This window comes from Strix aluco, chromosome 6 (genome assembly GCF_031877795.1).
Source record: "Strix aluco isolate bStrAlu1 chromosome 6, bStrAlu1.hap1, whole genome shotgun sequence".
Classification (NCBI taxonomy): domain Eukaryota; kingdom Metazoa; phylum Chordata; class Aves; order Strigiformes; family Strigidae; genus Strix; species Strix aluco.
Genome location: NC_133936.1, coordinates 24,129,609 through 24,148,210, shown reverse-complemented (window position 1 = coordinate 24,148,210; position 18,602 = coordinate 24,129,609). Strand labels below are relative to the sequence as shown.

Sequence of the window (18,602 nt, the reverse complement as noted above, 5' to 3'; positions counted from 1 at the left end):
AAAAATGATACTTCACTGTGAATGTCAAAGGGAAAAAGAATATTGAAACAGACTATGACCAGTGCACAAAAACCCCCAGAACATGGCTAATGATGTCTTATTTTCCTGTCATTTTTCTACTTCCCTGCTACAATGAAACAGCTGCTATAACTACACTGCATGCATTGAATAAAATGTCAGAAAATGCTAACTCTGCTGTGAGCATTCCTGATATTCTGATAGAGGTGTGACTACAGATGTCATAAGGAATCTCAAGCCAGCATTGTCACGGGTTTCTCTGCTGCTGCATTTTTTTAACCTACAAAAGAATAAAGCATTTTTTTCACTGTCTCTCATGAGAATTACTGGTTTCTTAGTATTCATGGCTTTAATACTATGTTTACTTGATACTATTTACTTCTTGAGAAGCAAACTATAATGATGAAGATTAAAAAGTATGATAAATATTAGGCAGCAAGTACTGGTTTTTAAGACCTGCCTCTCACCCATGCTATAGGTAAACAGCAACTATTCAAAAGGCAAACTGAATGGAAGCTAAAGATTAATGAGTTTCTGACGGATTTATTTCACTTGTTTCCAGATACCTTTATAACTTCTGCACACATCTCCCACCTCCAAGTCTCCCAGGAGGCATGCCTCTAGACGAACAGGACTGGATGGGTTCTCCTATGCTTCAATTACACCCAGATGCCAGGACTGCCCTCTGACGACTAGGTGGTGAAATTTTAGTAATTTCATGCCAAACATGAGGTGCCAAAAACCCTTGTGTGAATTAGGAGTTGAAATTGTGAACCTATTAAAATTAGTGGTAAAACTCTTGACTTTAGTATAGTCAAAACGCCACCCAAGTGAGGCAAGAGCACCACTGTCTCCCGGGCAATAGCAATTTATGTATTGTGTGACCCCAGTCAGTCATATCACCTCTGAGTGTTTCAACCTCTCCATCTGTAAAATGGGGACGACAGTATCTACTCACATCTCTGACAAGTGACAAGAATGAGCAACTGAAAACACTGCTGAATGCTGCAACTGAAATCCTGGAAATCTGGTGTCTACAAATTCATTCTGAGCATTTATAATGATTTTTAACACAGAAAGGAAAAGTCATCAAAGTGAGACAGGGCTAAAGGGCATTGAAGGTTACCTCCTGAATTCCCTAGGGAGGTCAGCAACAAGGTAAAGCCTCTGGCAAGCAGGGAAGAGAAGTTAATTTAAACCCATTTTGTGTCTCTTCTGGTGATTCCACGTTCCTTCTCCAAGTTCAGGACAGTAGATTGTGTGAATGTATATGAAATGAAGAAACATTGAAGGAGTGCAGCACATCTGCCTCAGATTCCAGCTGCCCTATTTACTCCTCATTCTTCTTCCTGTCATCGTCTTCAGAAATAAATTTTTGCTAAAAATGAAACTGAGAAGGAATAATCTAACAATATCCAGTGCAACACCTGTTATCCTACTTCACAGAGGAGATTTTTAATGATCTATACTGATGTTTTCCATCTACATAGAATATATTTCCTAAAAAAGATAAATGGTTGTTTCTGTAGTATATGAAAGTAAACAGAAGAAAGAAATCCCACACTGATGGCTAGACCAGAAAACATTTTTTAAAAAGCACAAACATTCTTCTTCCAGCCAAGTACTTCTTTACTTCAACAGCTTTAAGTCATCCATCATAAACACAAAAACCATTCAAGCACTTCTGTTTAATTTACATATTTGTGCATCAATGGAAAAGACAAGCATTCTGCTCTTGGCAAATATCCACAAAACAATCTTCTTATCTTCCTTAAAACTTCTATTTCCCATGCTGTCTACAAAAAGCTTGTCAAAGTGGAGGGTGCTGATGTGCTGAACCTGCTACCTTTCCTGTCTCAACCAAGCCTCTCAGACTGTGCAGTTTATCTATTGGGTGGTTTTCAAAATTGGACTGTAGGCTTGTTAGGGTAGTGCCCTTCTTCCTAGTGCTTCTGATGCAAGGTATAGCTCCCGTCCCTGACTGGGATGCATTAACACCACCACAGCTCTGCTAACTGCAATGAACCTTCACGACCAGACAGATGGGACAAAACAGAGGGACCTGGTCATGAGGGACAACATGCATCTTCTGAGGACAACCCATCAGCATCATTACCTCCTCCTGCTATGATGGTACATCATCATCTGATTCAGTAATGGGCAAAGTCCAACAGCATAAATTCAGGGGGGAAATACTGGCTATGAAGAGTAAGGGCTTTTCTTTTTCTTTTACAGTAAAATCCAATTGTGGTTTCACACATTTAACTAGCATGAAATGAAACTCATAACTGCTGTATTAGTTAATCAGGTAATTCAGCGTTCTTCAGATACTTTAGTGGCAGTAATTGTATTGATTAAAAACATACAAAGGCATTTGGAATAAAATTATTAGATCTGATTAATATGCCCCGTTTTTCACATTAATTCCATAACGCAACGGAAATAATCAGTAAATAAAATACAAACATTGAGTTAATATGCATCTGTGTGAACAGTAGGTATTCCCCAAGAAAACAGTAAAAGAATAATACTATTAATTCCTGCCAATATGAACAAAATATAATTAGCATTAGAAAATAGTAAATATTTCATATTTGTAAATTTGCTGCTTCCCTCCTCCTAACTTCCTAAAGAGCCTAACTTGCTGCCTAACTTGCCACCATTTAAACCAGGCCTGTTCACATTTGTTCTTATCGCTTTGAATTTCAGCTCATCTTCCCTGATAACTAGTGAGGGATGGACATTTCTAAACATACTCTGAGATCTTCTGTTGCTAAATGAAACTTTACTGAAACTTGAGAAAATATTGTCTCCACAAATGCACACAGAACACTGCAATAATTAACCCCAGACTGATACAGAGGTGAAATTACTCTACCTGACATTTTCCCTAGCTAACCACATCTCTTTACATCCCAATTCACCATAGTATGTTTCTGAAAGAGATGACCTCTTTTTACCTCTCTCAGTATGTAGCCCAAGCTGTGTAAATTCTGTGATGTCTGGCTTTTAGGGATATCACAGAAACAGCCCTGTCCTTGTGAAATGGAAAAGCACCTATTGTATGTATTTTGTAATTTATCCCCTTTCTCCTATTTCTCTTTAATGTTTGTGTTAATTTTCACATCATCACTAAAAATATTGCTTCGTCCAGCTGAAATTCTGTCCCTACTATCTGTCAACCACTCACCTCCTTTTTAAATATAATCTCAAAATCTTCTTTGGCTTAATTTTAAACATAATCTCAAATTCATCTTCAGTGACTCTTTGTGGGCTGTATAAAGGATAAGGACTGTTGAACTATGTTAATCAAATCACAGTGTGAAAATGTTTGCATTTCCAGAGAAGTTTAATTACTGTAATCCAAACCAGCTTGCCTGGAAATACGGAATGTGCATAGAGTATTCCCAGCTAACTTCTGTTAAAAAACCCATCATTTCTGCAGTAATGTAGGAATCTTCAGCTTCTCCATGATAGTTGGTCTAGGAGACTGTCTTGGGGAAAGGAAGATGCATCCTCCCCAGAGGAATTTCTGGTATAGTGAAGTCCAATATTATTGCAGATTGCCCTGTGTCTGCCACAAGGTCACAAAGCACTTTCCAGGCAGCAATCCGGGTTCTCTATCCCAAACCTCATAGCAGAAAAGCTAGACAAAACACAAAAGACAGCATTTCAAGAACACTGACTGTGACATTGAAGAAACCAAACAGACTAAGTAGCATTCAGGAGCTCTAGCAAGGCAACCTCCTGGTTTTCTTCTCCCTCCTTGTCCCAGTTTGGACCAGTATACCAGGAAGACAAGAGAGCCATTCTAATACACAGGCCCAGGACTGCTGTGGAGCAGTGGCTATATATTTACAGTATAAGAAATGCCAGAAATCTTACTCTTACAGTTTTGTCAACAAAGGTTTTTCCAACATTGCCCTGGAATCTGCAGCGGCTAACACTGACACTCAGCAGAGTGTGAAATGAATCAGGGGAAACAAAAGAGGAAGGGGGGTGCTAGGCTCCTTTATCTTGTGGACCCCTATAGTTTTGCCAGTAAAGATGAGGAACCTTGTGCTGCTAGTGACAATAGGCTTTTCTTAGGTTCATTTCCCAGACTCATTTGGAATAGCTGCCAGAACCCAGCAGTCTGCAGACCACAAACTGAAAATCCCTAATCTAGGCTCTGAACACAATTAAGACAACGCAAGAGGAGGGAGGGAGAGAGGAACAAATATTTGCCTGGATCTCTATGTGTATTACAGCAATAACAGGAATACATTATACAAATCTGTTTTTAAACACAAGAGACTGAAATCACAGAGATTCATTTGTGATTTAGAAGTGAATTGCAATAGAGCGGCAAGCTGGCCTAACAAAACGATCCCCTGCCAGTTCTCCCTCTGCTTCCCCTGCAGCTGACATGGGCTGGCAGAAATGCCAGGTTTGGGGCAGGAGAGAGTCTCAGTCCATAGCTGACAGATGTGGTTGTGCTTTGTGTGGAGGTTAGACATTTAAGGCTGCAGACATTGCACAGCATTCTCAAACAGGACTGCTGTGGTCCATCCCTTCCTTGAACCCCACACTCAGGTTCCGCCCTGTTGCTTGCGCTGGCCCTGGCCAGGAAGCTAATTTTCATCCAAACCAGCAGAAAATTAAGCTCAGATAAAAGGTTTATGTGTTTCTGACAGTTCTGCTCCCCTACCACCTGGCAAGCAGGAGTGTCAGTGTGATGGAGGAGAGGGCATCCGTAGCTGGATGTAGAGAGAAAGGACATCGGAGGGTGGACACAGTGGAGGACAGGTGCCCTACAACCCCAGTGCAGCTCACTGGAAGCTGCTGTGGAAGGGCAGCCACAGCCCTGCAGTTGTCCCAGGGCCCAAGTGTGCTCTGCTCTGGGAGTTGATGCTCCCACCATCTTCCTATTGCACAGCCACCCTCTCCTACCTCTGCTCCTGGTGTTGCTGCTGGCCCTCATGTGGCTCTAAGGTGGGCTGGGTCAGAAAATGGGTGAAAAGTAACCAACTCAGCCATTGTGCAAAAGGCTACAAGGAGAGAGTGTCATGAGAGAAGATGCTTCTTTAGCCCCCTCAGATTCATGCCTTTGAAATGAGCTACTTTAAAGAGTGAGGATGGACAAAGCAGTACTGGGAGGTTTACAAAGACTTATTCATAATTCTCCCCTGTCAACCTAGTAGCTCTTTCTCCATACAGTTCATATTTAAGGTTCTTATACAAATTGTTTATATAATTTAATTTCCCAAGATGAAAACAAGTGTGGCTGAGTAATCCTAATTAGAAGCAGTGTAATAACTGGTATTGGAAGTATGATTTTCTTCTTTTTCATTTTTATTTTGGAACCTCAATTATGTATTCTTTTCATTTCTCTACTAGTCAACTCAGCTATGTGTATTTGTATTTCCTCACTAACTGCTATCTTTAATTTTAAGACAGCTGCATCACTGATGATAAAGCACACAAAGATCAAACATGTTCACAATCTTGTGCCAAGCTTTCTTCTAGAAGGAAATTTACAAAAAGAATAAATAATGAAAAGTCATAAATCTTTAAATACCTGAACAACATTTGCTACTTAAACATCACTGGAGATAATAGTCCTAATTACATTTTTGGCTCTATCGTAGGTATCTGACATTTTTGCCTCAGCAGTTCTAACTTGGAATGGCTCTAAATGAGCACCACAAACCAAACCTTGTTTCAGTAGTGGTGCTCTCTGCGTGGAGCCAGCACAATGGGCTCCTGGTTCTTGACCAGCTAACACAAAAAGAAGAACAAAATCACTGGACAGCTTTTCCTCACTATTTATTAACCTCTCAAATTTTTGCCATCTGTACACAGATGAAAAAAGATGCTGCTAAATGACCAGATCAGACACACTGATTACTTCTTACTGACTCGGAACTATAACTGACTTTCTGGAACACCAATTTCCAGCATGCATTGTAGGACAGGCAGTCAAAACACTCTGTGAGAGATGATATGAGTGACTAGAAGGAATCTGATTTTAAGATCTCTGATCCAATTTTTGTGCCAAACTTGAGAAAATAATGACAAGATTCAAAAAAATACATTTTGCTCTTTCAAGTGCCAAATGTGTTACTTGTATACGCTTGACTTGTCTGAAGACATGAACCTTGAAACGGACTATCTTTTTTTCTCAGTATAATTACCCACTCTTTCTGCTTTTCAACTGCAAGAGATAAATGGAGCATATGTGCATGCTTTTTATGGTTTGGGACAGAATCACACAGAAGACACAGCCAACAAGCAAGAGTCATCTAATGTGACTCCACAGTATATATCATCAGACTGCCCTTGCCAGCACTGGCAGGTAAGGCAGTATGCTGTTTCCCCAAACAACTAGAAGTGACAGTGAAGCTCCTACTGAAAGAAGGTCCCCCACCTACTTCACAATATTGAGTATTTTACAAATTCTAGTGTTTTCTAGGAATTTCTGTTATTTTTCCACTATTTATTTATCTAAACTATGATAGCAACACTCATTCAGCTAGGCAAGAGTAGTCAGAAAGGGAAAACTCTTCAGCCAAATTGCCTTTCCCATGCTACCAAGCACCTCTGTAACCCTTCTGTGGGGAGAAGGTTAGTCAGGGAGAAGGTGAGTTCTTGCTTCATCTGCTACTCTGAAAAAGCCCAACAGTGTGAGTTAGAAACCCTCCAAATTACAAGATTAATGCAGAAATATATATCACTTAGTTTTTCATTTGTCTGCTGATTTCTGAACTTCTTCCTCCCACTCCCAGTGTCTCTTAGGATTATCACACCAAGGATCACAATAAGCTCCTGTAGGAGAACTCATTCGAAACATATAAACACATATGAATCCCATGCCTTACAATGTTCTGAGTAAGCAAGCATCTTTTTGTCTGACAGTCACTCCACCTTTTCTGTGACTGCAAGGTCTTTGTAGCAGAGGCCTCCATCCCTCCTTTGCATCACAGCACCCAGCACTAACAAGAATTGCAACACTTTAGGATACACATAAATTGCAATAAAGGCTGACATAAAAATAAAGAAAAAAGCAAGAGAAGTGGAGAGCACCAAAATAACAACTATAACTGCTTGAGGTGACTCTTCATTCAGAAAAATACTGTGGAAATCATACATGCTAATACTCAGATGTAAAAGTCATGGAACTGAAAACCCATATAGTTTAGCTCTAACATTGACTCAAGTATATGTACTGTTCTGCTGGTAACAGAGAAGATCTTTGTCTCTCTCCTGTACCTGTCATTCTCCATCTTTTCACTCCTCCCTCATGATAAAACCCACACTACCCTGATTTGGATCTTGCAGGTATTTTCACAATGACACAGAAAGTCATTGCAGCGCTTAAAGAAGGATACAGATGCAGACACACTTTTCCAAGCTCGGTTTTCCATTCCTGAGCACAGGGCAGTGGTTGCTTCTGGAACGTTTTGCAGCTGTGACAGGAAAGGGAGGGTCTATCTTCAGGTGCTGACAATTCAATAGTGCTGTGCTATTGGACATTATTCACTATTTTCCCCATTATTCATCTTCTCCCAAGATAAATGTGGCAATTTGTTTAAATTTTAAAACACTTAAATATATTTAATCCTCTCTTGTTATTGCTCTTAGAAAATTAGGGTAAAATTTAAAGTAAGCATATTCCTTTAGCATCTGTAGATGGCAAAATTCTGCCCTTTTCTGCAAAAAGTTTAATTCATCTATTGAGAGAAGTCCTGCCTCCTCCTCTTACCAATCTCACTATCATTGTAGACAGCTCTATTTATCCTTAGAACCTGTCCTTAGAACCACCACAATGAAAACTCCTCATTGTAGAAAGAAGGGACTATATTTTTTCTTACAAATTCATGGAAGGGGATCAAAGACCAGGGATCCTTGAATGGGATCAAGTATGTACTGAAGAGAAATTAAGTTATTTTGACACATACACTGGTAAATACACAGCAACCCGGACCAAAGACTCTGTTCTTTTTCTCAACAATGCTACTCATTTCTATATAGTAATAGACGAGTTGAGAATCACTAATTGCATCTGCAGGTTTCATACTGGGAGAAACTCTGGCTAGTTCTGTACTGGTCAGATGGGTGCTCAGTTATATGATTAGATGCAGTAGAAGAAACTGTTTCCAGTAGAAACTGACATTAGGGTCCCCAGAATTCAGGGGGCATAATGAAATCATGGGTCATGGATATTTCATAGATTATCAGGTAGCTGAATTGGATAGCAGAAGATGGGGTGGTGCAAGATTTTCTTTGAGGTATCGCTGCCCACACTGGCATTTGGAAGGGAAGCCTACAGCTGTGTATCATCTCCATATGGCTGGAACTGGAAATAGCGATGTACCAAAACCTTCTCTGGTGGTTCTGCAACAATTTAGTTTATGCAAAGCCTACTTATGTAAGCCAGCAGACCTACTAACATTTTTGTTTACATTTAAGAACTCTGATGACATATAAAGACCTTCACATTTTTCATGACGAAGTTCATTACTAACATATGAAAAATGTATTTTTCACAGACTCCTACTCATCTCACACTCCTGTCTTTGTTATCTTTCCTGCCATATGCTGTCACCATGTGACTCACTGCTAGGGACTCTATGCACAGCCTCTGCACTAGCCAAATTGTTACAGGCTGTGATAATGATTGAACCCTGAGCACTTCCACTTAGAGCAAAATGAAGAACTTGAACAGACCTCTAAGCAAATTACTTTCATATATGTGAAATTGGTGCCAAAATCTCAGAGCAGTCCCTAAAAGTAACTGGTATAGTTAGGACTGCATGAAGACATTATTTAGAAATATTTGCACATAGTGCTTTTACACAACCACTCTAAAAACAGAAAATGAAAAGGAATTATTTTTTTAACCCTATGCAGACATTGTATAGGAGAACTGACTCTGGCACAGAGTGCAGGAGAAGATAGGAATTAATGCACACATATCACTGGACAGTTATATAAACCATCCACATAGAAAATCAGTTCTGTTTTCATTCACATGTTAAACATGTGAATGCTGCAGAGGTTACCACTTCAAACACCTTGTCATTGCACCTTTCTAGAACACTGCCTGCTTTCCTGCTCTCTGTCTCTCTCTCTCTCTTTTTATTCTTTCTTGTAGGCTCACTATTTCATGATCATGTGAAACATTTCCCTTAGCATTCTGCTAATGCTCTATCAAATTCCACATTTGACAATGTACTGAATATGTTAAAAGATAAGCTTTCTTCTCAGTCATCTGGGAAAAATAAATTGAAAAATAGGGAAATCAGAAGTAAAATTATTGTGTTTATTGCTAGAGTAGCTAATATGTGTGCGGGCTCTTCACGGCTGCATCTAGTGAATTGTAATGTCATCTTCCCAAACAGTATACTTTCAAATGCCCAGAGCTATACTTAAGTGCTTGAAAATTTAAATGTGAATATTCATTTGTCTGAAAATGTTGAAAATTGCAATATTTTGAGAATCAACACCTAGATTATGTCCTTCTCTGTCAACTGAAAGATCTTTTCAATTTTATTAAATGCATTTAGAGTTGATAAAATAGCAAATAATGTTTTCACAATCACTTCAATTATTTAAATGTATAAAAATCAGCACAGCACCTAAGTATTATTGAAAATTCAGTAAAGAAAAGGAATCTACATTTTATCATGTCAAATTAACCAGGGAAGAAGATGGATGAAAAGGTGACTTTCAGAGGAGTATTTCAGCACATCCTATAGGAGCTTTGCTATACAAAATACCTTCAAATAAATCACTTCCAATAAGCTTCCAGTCTAGAGGATTTGAAGTCATTACAGACGTGAAAACCATAAAGGGGACGTTTCAGCTTGTAAGCTTCAGAAACTCGAGCCATGTTTTTTTTCGAATATTACTTGGTACACTAGGGGGAGCTCCTGCAACTCTTTATCACAATACAAACGTAAAGACAATATATGGCACGTAATGAAAATAAAGCATGAGAGATTTCAGAAAAAAGACATATTCTTCAGCCAATAGCATGAATGACTGTATGAATTTGCATAACTTAATCTCTTATATATTTTGGTTTCCTCAATACAAAGGAGATGAAGAAGCACCTTCCCCTTTTCAGGATGTATGCTTTCAATTAAGAAGGCACAAATTTGTGTAGGTTTTAAAGTCATAGAGATTAACTTGTACAAAAAGAATGCTAGCATGGTTTTTGAGGTGAGATGTTGTTTTAATTGTGTCACAGGAAAAATATCTGTGAGCAGGTAATCAAAGTCTGTACCATAATAAACACAAAGAATTGAAGTCCGTACCATAACAAATACAGATAAGAGGACTTCATTAACACTGCTCAGCCAGCCTCCATTCTCGAAATTCTCTACTTTTGAGCACTTAGTTTTTCAGCCTTCCTTTCAAGCAGAATTTTTTTGGTGTTCTTTCTTGAGGATGTGGGGTTCTTTTAGCAAACTGAAATATGGAGATTCCATTATGGAAAATAATATAAAACTTCAGCTTGGATCATTAGCAGAGTTAGGACTTTCTGACTATAAACTACTTGAATAAATAGAATAATTGTTATTAACCACAGATTTCTATTCTTCCTGTGGATCATTGCTATGCTTTCTTAGGCGTAGCATCCACAGTTTGCAAAGGAGTTTAAGACATTCATTGATAGCAGAAAAAAGCATTCAGCGCCACAGTCCATGTGAGAGTGGAGATTCATGCTCTCGACTGGTCTGTCATCTGTTCTTAGCCACATTCATTCCTCTGTCTCTACAACTCATTTCTGCAATGCCCTCTTCTTTAAAACTCTCATGTTATCTCATGTCTCCAGAGAAGAATGGGCTATTTCTTCACTCATTTCCTACTTGGGCACCAGTAGAGGGTGTAAAAGCACAGGGGAGACAACTGTGGTTTCCATTCAGTGTCTGGCTTTATAATAATCAAAATGTTGCTCTAGCAACTAGAATGAGTGATTGCGAGAAAACCCACACTGTTAAGCATCGACACATGAATGCCCAAGCAGCCCCAGACCAAAGACAAACAGTGTGGGAATTCTGCACACACAAAGGTGCACGGCCTGTGTGCACAAGCTCGCAGTTAAACTGTAATGAGCCTCTAGTAAGCCAGTTTCAACTGAGATTTTTTAACGCTTAACAATACAGTTTATTTTGCAGAGGGTTGCAAATGGCACTCCTTACTGCCAGAACAAGCCCCAAATGTCGAGCTCCTACTCCAAAGGACAGGATTGCTAGTGTATCACTGGGAAAAGTTATTTAATATGTGCTATGTATTTTCCCCCAACCTCAATGTCAGAGAGGTTTGATCCATTTCAATTTAAAAATCAGCGAGAAACATACTCTCAGCATGGCAAATTCAGCTAGACAGTGGAAAAAGTGGCCAAATTGTAAGAACAAGATCTTGTAGTGGGAAGCATCATGTAACCCTGCTGCCAGCTCTGCTGGTAATATATGGAAACAGAACCACTACCTATTCCATCTGCACGCTGGAACCCGACCTCCCCGGCGGTCTAAGTACTCTTCTGTATCTTTTCCAAAAATGTATTTGAAATTATTATTGATTTTGTAATTTTGGCTTTAGGGTTATATTCATCTCACAGATTCAGCTATATCCAACTCCATCCCATGAGAATTTTGGAAACTAGAGCTACAGAGACCGGTACAGATATTAGACTGACTAGTTAAAAACACTGAAGCTGTATTATTTTCCCTTATGCAAGACAGCTTTAAATTGACTGTTTCCATTCCCCAAAATATAGCTGAGAACAGTAGCATACTCTGTCTCAGTATTTTATGCTCAATTTAACCGCTATATTGCATTAAATGATGTGCAATAATGTAACCCTAAATGCAAATGAATTTGTGTTTGTTAAAAAAAAAATCTCTGCTGCCTTCTCCAAATAGAATTCTTGTATAGATTTTAATGAACTAGGAAAACCAAACACCCCCATATGGTGAGAAAATTTCAAGGCATGTATTAAAAGAAAAATCTTATGTTACTCATCAAAAACTAATAGATGTGACAGGAGAAAAAAATTAAGCTATGAAGATGAAACTCAAATAATTAGCAAATATGGAAAATCATCTATTACAGTGCTTGTAAAAGACTTAGCACAGGCTAAAAGAGAAAAACATGCATTTCATATTTCGAGAGTGGAATATATTAAATTTTATTTGAAGCAAATTATTTATAGTTATAAACTTCCTTAGAAAATGAAAACAACACACACACACCCTGAAATAAATGCATCATTATGATCAAAACTACTGAAGACATTATATCATAGAATGAATCATAGAATGGGTTGGAAGGGACCTTAAAGATCATGTAATTCCAACCCCCCTGCCACAGGCAGGGACACCTTCCACTAGACCAGGTTGCTCAAAGCCCCATCCAACCTGGGCTGGAACACTGCCAGGGAGGGGGCAGCCACAGCTTCTCTGGGCAACCTGTTCCAGTGCCTCACCACCTCCACAGTAAAGAATTTCTTCCTTATATCTAATCTATATCTTCCCTCTTTCAGTTTAAAACCATTACCCCTCTTCCTATCACTACAGTCCCTGATGCAGAGTCCCTCCCCATCTTTCCTGTAGCCCCCTTTAAGTGCTGGAAGGCCGCTATAAGGTCTCCCCAGAGCCTTCTCTTCTCCAGGCTGAACACCCCCAACTCTCTCAGCCTGTCCTCATCAGAGGCTCCAGCCTCTGATCATCTTTGTGGCCTCCTCTGGACCCACTTGAGTAGGTCCCTGTCCTTCTCATGTTGGGGTCCCACAGCTGGACACAGCACTGCAAGTGGGGTCTCATGAGAGCAGAGTAGAGGGGGAGAATCCCCTCCCTCGACCTGCTGGCCACACTTCTCTTGATGCAGCCCAGGACACAACTGGCTTTCTGGGCTGCAAGCGCACATTGCTGTCTCACATTCAATTTTCCATCCACTAATACCCCCAAGTCCTTCTCCGCAGGGCTGCTCTCAACCCACTCATTGCCCAGCCTGTATTTGTGCTTGGGATTGCCTTGATCCATGTGCAGGACCTTGCACTTGGCCTTGTTGAACTTCATGAGGTTTGCACTGTCCCACCCCTCAAGCCTGTCGAGGTCCCTCTGGATGGCATCTCTCTTCCCTCCAACACCACCATGTTGGCCGCACCACACAGCTTGGTGTCGTTGGGAAACTTGCTGAAGGTGCACTCAGTCCCACTGTCCATGTTGTCAGCAAAGATGTTAAACAGCGCTGGTCCCAACACCCACCCCTGAGGAACGCCACTTGTCACTGCTCTCCGCTTGGACGTCGAGCCATTGACCACAACTCTTTGAGTGCGACCATCCAGCCCGTTCCTTATCCACCGAGTGGTCCATCCATCAAATCCAAGTCTCTCCAATTTAGAGACAATGATGTCACGCAGGACAGTGTCAAATGCTTTGCATGAGTCCAGGTAGATGATGTCAGTTGCTCTTCCCTTATCCACCAACACTGTAACCCTGTCATAGAAGGCCACCAAATTTGTCAGGCATGATTTGCCCTTAGTGAAGCCATGCTGGCTGTCACCAATCACCTTATTTTCCATGTGCCCTAGCATAGTTTCCAGGAGGATCTGCTCCATGATCTTGCCAGGCACAAAGGTGAGGCTGACTGGCCTGTAGTTCCCTGGGTCTTCTTTATTTCCCTTTTTAAAAATGGGAGTTATGTTATCCCTTTTCCAGTCAGCAGACTGCCATGACTTCTAAAACACGGTGGATATTGGCCTGGGCACTTCATCCACCAGTTCTCTCAGGATCTGCAAAAGTATCTCATCAGGGCCCATGGACTTGTGCACCTTCAGGCTCCTTAGGTGTTCTTGAACCTGATCTTCTCCTACAGTGGGCCATTCTTCATTCCCCCAGTCCCAAACTTTGCCTTCTGTGTCTTGGGTGGTGTGGCTGGAGCACTTGCCAGTGAAGACTGAGGCAAAAAAGTCGTTGAGTACCTCAACCTTCTCCATAACCCAGGTGACCAAGTCTCCCTTTTCCTTCTTAGCATAAGTAACATAAGGAGATTATGTTATCTCCTTGTCTAAGACTGTAATCTTTGCTTACCACATGAAAGATTTTGAGGAACTTTCTGACACTCAGAAAGTTCCTCACATAGTCTTTTTCTGGACATTACAGAGTAGCCTACAGGCCTCTACGAGCTGTATTTGCTGCCATTCCCAAAGGCATCATTCTGGCAATCTAAAGTAGTCTAAAGATGTCCTGCAAACACCTCCCTTTCCCTCCATGAATGCCCTTCCCTGATACAGTAGCCATTTTGACAGTCATGTATCACCCTAAAATAAGCAAAATATGTAACATCTACAAACACAGAGCTGTTTTCTGGTATCCTGCTATTTTGTGTTTCAAACAGCTGCCAACAGTTCTGGGAATTTGGCCCTGCAATCCCAGTATCAAACTGATCATTCAAAACTGACTGCAGGGCATGAAGACTGACATGTTGTATAAGCACTGTAACAGTTGTACAGTTTAAAATTGCAGGAATAAAGCTTGCAGGAAGCAAATAAAATACTCGGGTATTTATCTCTGCTGCATTTACCTTTCACTTAACATAATTAAAGAGAACTGTGGCCATATGGCAAAACCACAGAACTAGGATTCATGAACCATTTCTATGCTGTGTAGGTTCTTCTGCCACATTCGTCATGGGACTGGCTGAGCTCTTCCAGGATGAAACAAGGTGACAAGCATCTGTCACATATTGACTCTCTCAGCTTTTCTCCACAGAAATGTGTGTACAGTGTGGGAGGGAGAAGGATGGCTGTTTTACATATGTGTCTTGGAAAGTAAGTTAATAAGGTTTGCAAAGGACCTTATTCCTGTAAAAGTCATTGAACAGTTTGAGCCGGCCCCAGCCAAGTTCTGTCTCCTACCCAGGCGAACATTACTTTGTGCAGGAAGAGTCCTGTTATGCTAGAAAAGCCCAGCTATTGGCAGCAGCATTAAGCACTAAATTTTGCTCAGTTTCTAAACTACTTTGCACCTGAAAGTGTATACCACCCTTAGCTGAGCATCACTGCCCATTACTAGGGGGATATCACCTTCTAGGAAAGACAGATGTTTTTACCTTGTTACCTCTGTTACCTCTATCTGCTTCAGAAAATACAACACCTTTTAGTTTGGATTCTATGCCTGGTGCTTTCATTGAGAGGTCAAGCAAGACCCTTGATCTGGCTTAACTCCAAGTGTAGCACTGAAATGCCCAACATCTTGGAGAAGCACTAAGACTTAACTCATAACTGTTTGTAAAATGCTTACAGAATGAAAGGTGCTATCTGATTATCTAAGAATTATTACTCAGTGCATGGAAAAATGTTTATTTTCCTACAGGATAAGGCTGTGTCAGGAAGTGGCATAGCATTAGTGAATAAGACTTCAGAAGAAGGAACTGCATACCGTTACATTTATACATTTAAGAAAGGCTGAATGTGACAATTAAGAAAGGTCAGTACCCTTGAGGAAGCAGGACAGACAGACAGGGAGAGGTGGAAGTAGTTACTTTTGCATTAAGGAAACACACTAAAATATTCATTGTCTTTATCTGCTGTCAAGAGATGGTTTTTGTGTAATAAAAATACCTTTAACCTTTTAAAGACATCACAGAAATGCATCCAATTAAATTCCTATGTCCAGAAAGAAAGCATCCCAGCATCTGTTTATTATTGTAACTTTTCTACTCCTACCATAAAAAATTCTAAAAGTTACTAATCTTTACAGCAATGCCTGATACTATTTCTTCTCACTATTATAATTACTTTAAAACCAGCGTAGAAATATTCATGAGTTCTTTCATGTGGGTCCTCATCTGGTGAGACTGAAGGCACAGAACTGTTTTACAAAGGGGAACTGGGATGTAAAGCTGCTCTCTGAACACAGGAGAAAATTCACCCTGAGCAAAGGGCCAGAACAATGCCTATGCATCAGTTAAGACTCAGTTAAGCCTTAAAATAGGATTTAATTATGAATTTTATGATACATTGGCTATGCACTGGTCTTGTCACAGTGCTGCTTTTCTTCTTTACACTCCACACCTTCCCAACAAAGACAGGACAACCAGATTGTAACACAAACTTCGCCAGCAGTATGCGCTTTCTAGCAATTTTGATCCTGAACCAGTTGCTTTCTCCAGTTATATGATACACGTCTAAAGCATCCTTATAATTTGTATACTGTACTCGCATGCATCAACTATATGCTTTGCATTTGCACCTGGTTCTTTTCAATTTAATGCTATACTTTTGAATTTTTTGTTACAAAATTCCTCCCCCTGCCAGTCAGAAAACAAAGGTGAAACTAGGTGTGATTTACCTTATTACAATTTTTAGAAACTTGGCAAAGAGCACTGCTTGACATACTGTCCTTATCTGGCATTCCTAAAAAAAGAATACAAAAAATAAATACATACTGTACATTCTTTAAGTAACAGTGGAGATATTTATCAATAGAATAGGGAATTGGAGGGTTCAACAGTTTGATAACATGCACATTAATCTATGATTTTTTTAAGAGCAAAACAGATTTATTCAGACAAAAGTCTTCTCTTCTGAACACAAAAAAGACAAAAAGCTAACTTGTGTAAATACTATAAACAGCTGGTAAACAGTACTTTCTCCCAGATTAATATTTGAAATAGGTATAGAGGAATTATCTATATTTTTTCATTTAACATTGTCTGTGTTTTAGTACCTGGAAGTCAAATGTGACACTGAGTTTGCACTAACTAGCATTGCTATGCTATGCTATGCCATGCTATGGTTTCGCAAATAGAACATATTGAACACATAACATATGGGACAAAATTTGCAGATGGAATTTCTAGTCATCAGATATTGTCCTGGTTGGCATCTAAATAATCCTCTGGCAACTAAACAGAACCACCTTGATTTACAGAAATTAAGAGTTCCAAAGGCTGCCCTTGTATTCATGTTTACAGCACTATCCCAGAGTTTGACAGGTTGTCATGAGGCAGAGACATAACCAAACTTATTTAGCTATGTAACTAAGGTCAGACAGTAGCACGGTTACTGCAGGCTGCCCAAGCACTAACCTAGGTTCCCAAGCAAGCTGTGTAGCCCATCCTAACTAAAAAAGTACACCAGTTTGTTATATTTATTTTACTAGCTCATGGTCATGTTCCATAGAATTCATGTAACACCTATAACCAGTTAAATGTTATGCAACATCATATATGCTTCAGTCAACAGGCCTGGCTCATAGTGCAGATTTGTGTACAGCTCTGTGTATGCTTGCATACAGTTGGGAATGCAGTTAGGCAAGTTCCAAAGTACTTCCTACTATATGCAGTATTAATACAGTCATAATACAGAATTGAATTTAACATTTAAATTCCAACACCCAAAACCAGAGGACTTTCGTCTTCCCCTTTCTTCTCTCTAACATCTGATGTCTATTTTCTCATACTTACTGTCATTGTTGGAGCCAGTTTCCATAACACCATAAGGAGGAGTGAGAAGTCCAGACATATGCTGTCGATATTTCTGAAAGACAGCAATGGCACATTCAGTCAGTTACAGATGTGTAAAGCCATTCAATGGATTTGTGGTATTTACGTTTGTGTGTCTGCTGCCTTGTGCTTCACAGGCACACAAGCAATATGAGGCAGGCAGACCTGTCTTTACTCTTACAAGGCCTGCTCCCTTGACTGGAGCACACTGCCTTTATCTTATCAAAAGTGCTAAAACAGTTCTTTCCTTCATCTTCCCCAAAGCATGACTTTGAGAGTTCTAATAAATCAGTATTGTACTTAGTTGTATGATTTTCCATAAAGGCTGTTTTAAAGCTCGTTTGAAATTACTCTACTCAGCTGAACTCAAGCTAGAAAGCTACTTTATTGTAGGAATGGAGACAAGGCTGTTAACTAAGGATTCATGAGAATCATGTACCACTCCAATTTTGGTGTCAGATTTGAAATATACAGGACTTAGTGCAAAAACTCTAAACATCTAATTCAACACACTAAGTTTAGTTTTCAGAAACTACAAGGTTATGAAACACACAAACTCAGCACCTCATGTTATATATACACACACACAAAAACTGTATTATCAGATGCAACTTTGTAACTCTAAAAATGATGTCCCTTGTACCACTGTAAACTACATAATTGTAACTGATGTCAGTAACTGGTATTTTTCTTCAGAATGCTGGTGACATGATCAATAAGGTTCAAAGCTCTGTCTAGGGCTTAAGAAATTCATAGAAGCTAAGAAATAACATCAAAGGACAAAAATGTCCTTTTATCCAATACAAATCATTCAATGAATAAGTGACACATTTTTAGTTTCAATCATACTATATTACAGTCATGCTTAAGGGTAAACAATTATAATTCCCTTTTGGAACTGTCAGAAAACAAGCTTGTGCAACAGGGGTGCTGATGATCAGCGTAAATAAAATGTGTCATGCCATCCTTCGGGTGTGCAGTGAACTGAACATGAACAACCAACCAGCTGAAATTCATGTAGGTTTCAACAAAGCACACATAATAACTGAGACAGAAAATTTCCCTCACAGTACAATTTTAATTTA

General features: G+C 39.7%; 1 protein-coding gene across 6 annotated transcripts in view; it reads right to left on the bottom strand.

Moving 5' to 3' along the window:
- The window catches only part of RAPGEF4 (Rap guanine nucleotide exchange factor 4), a 161,225-nt gene that overhangs the window by 63,750 nt on the left and 78,873 nt on the right, over nt 1-18,602 (bottom strand). For all 6 annotated transcript variants that reach the window (XM_074829126.1, XM_074829128.1, XM_074829129.1 and 3 more), the window contains 2 exons: nt 17,479-17,551; nt 16,362-16,426 (listed from right to left, as the gene is read on the bottom strand). In XM_074829126.1, the coding sequence (XP_074685227.1) occupies nt 16,362-16,426; nt 17,479-17,551 (138 nt within the window). The remainder of the gene's footprint in view (nt 1-16,361; nt 16,427-17,478; nt 17,552-18,602) is intronic.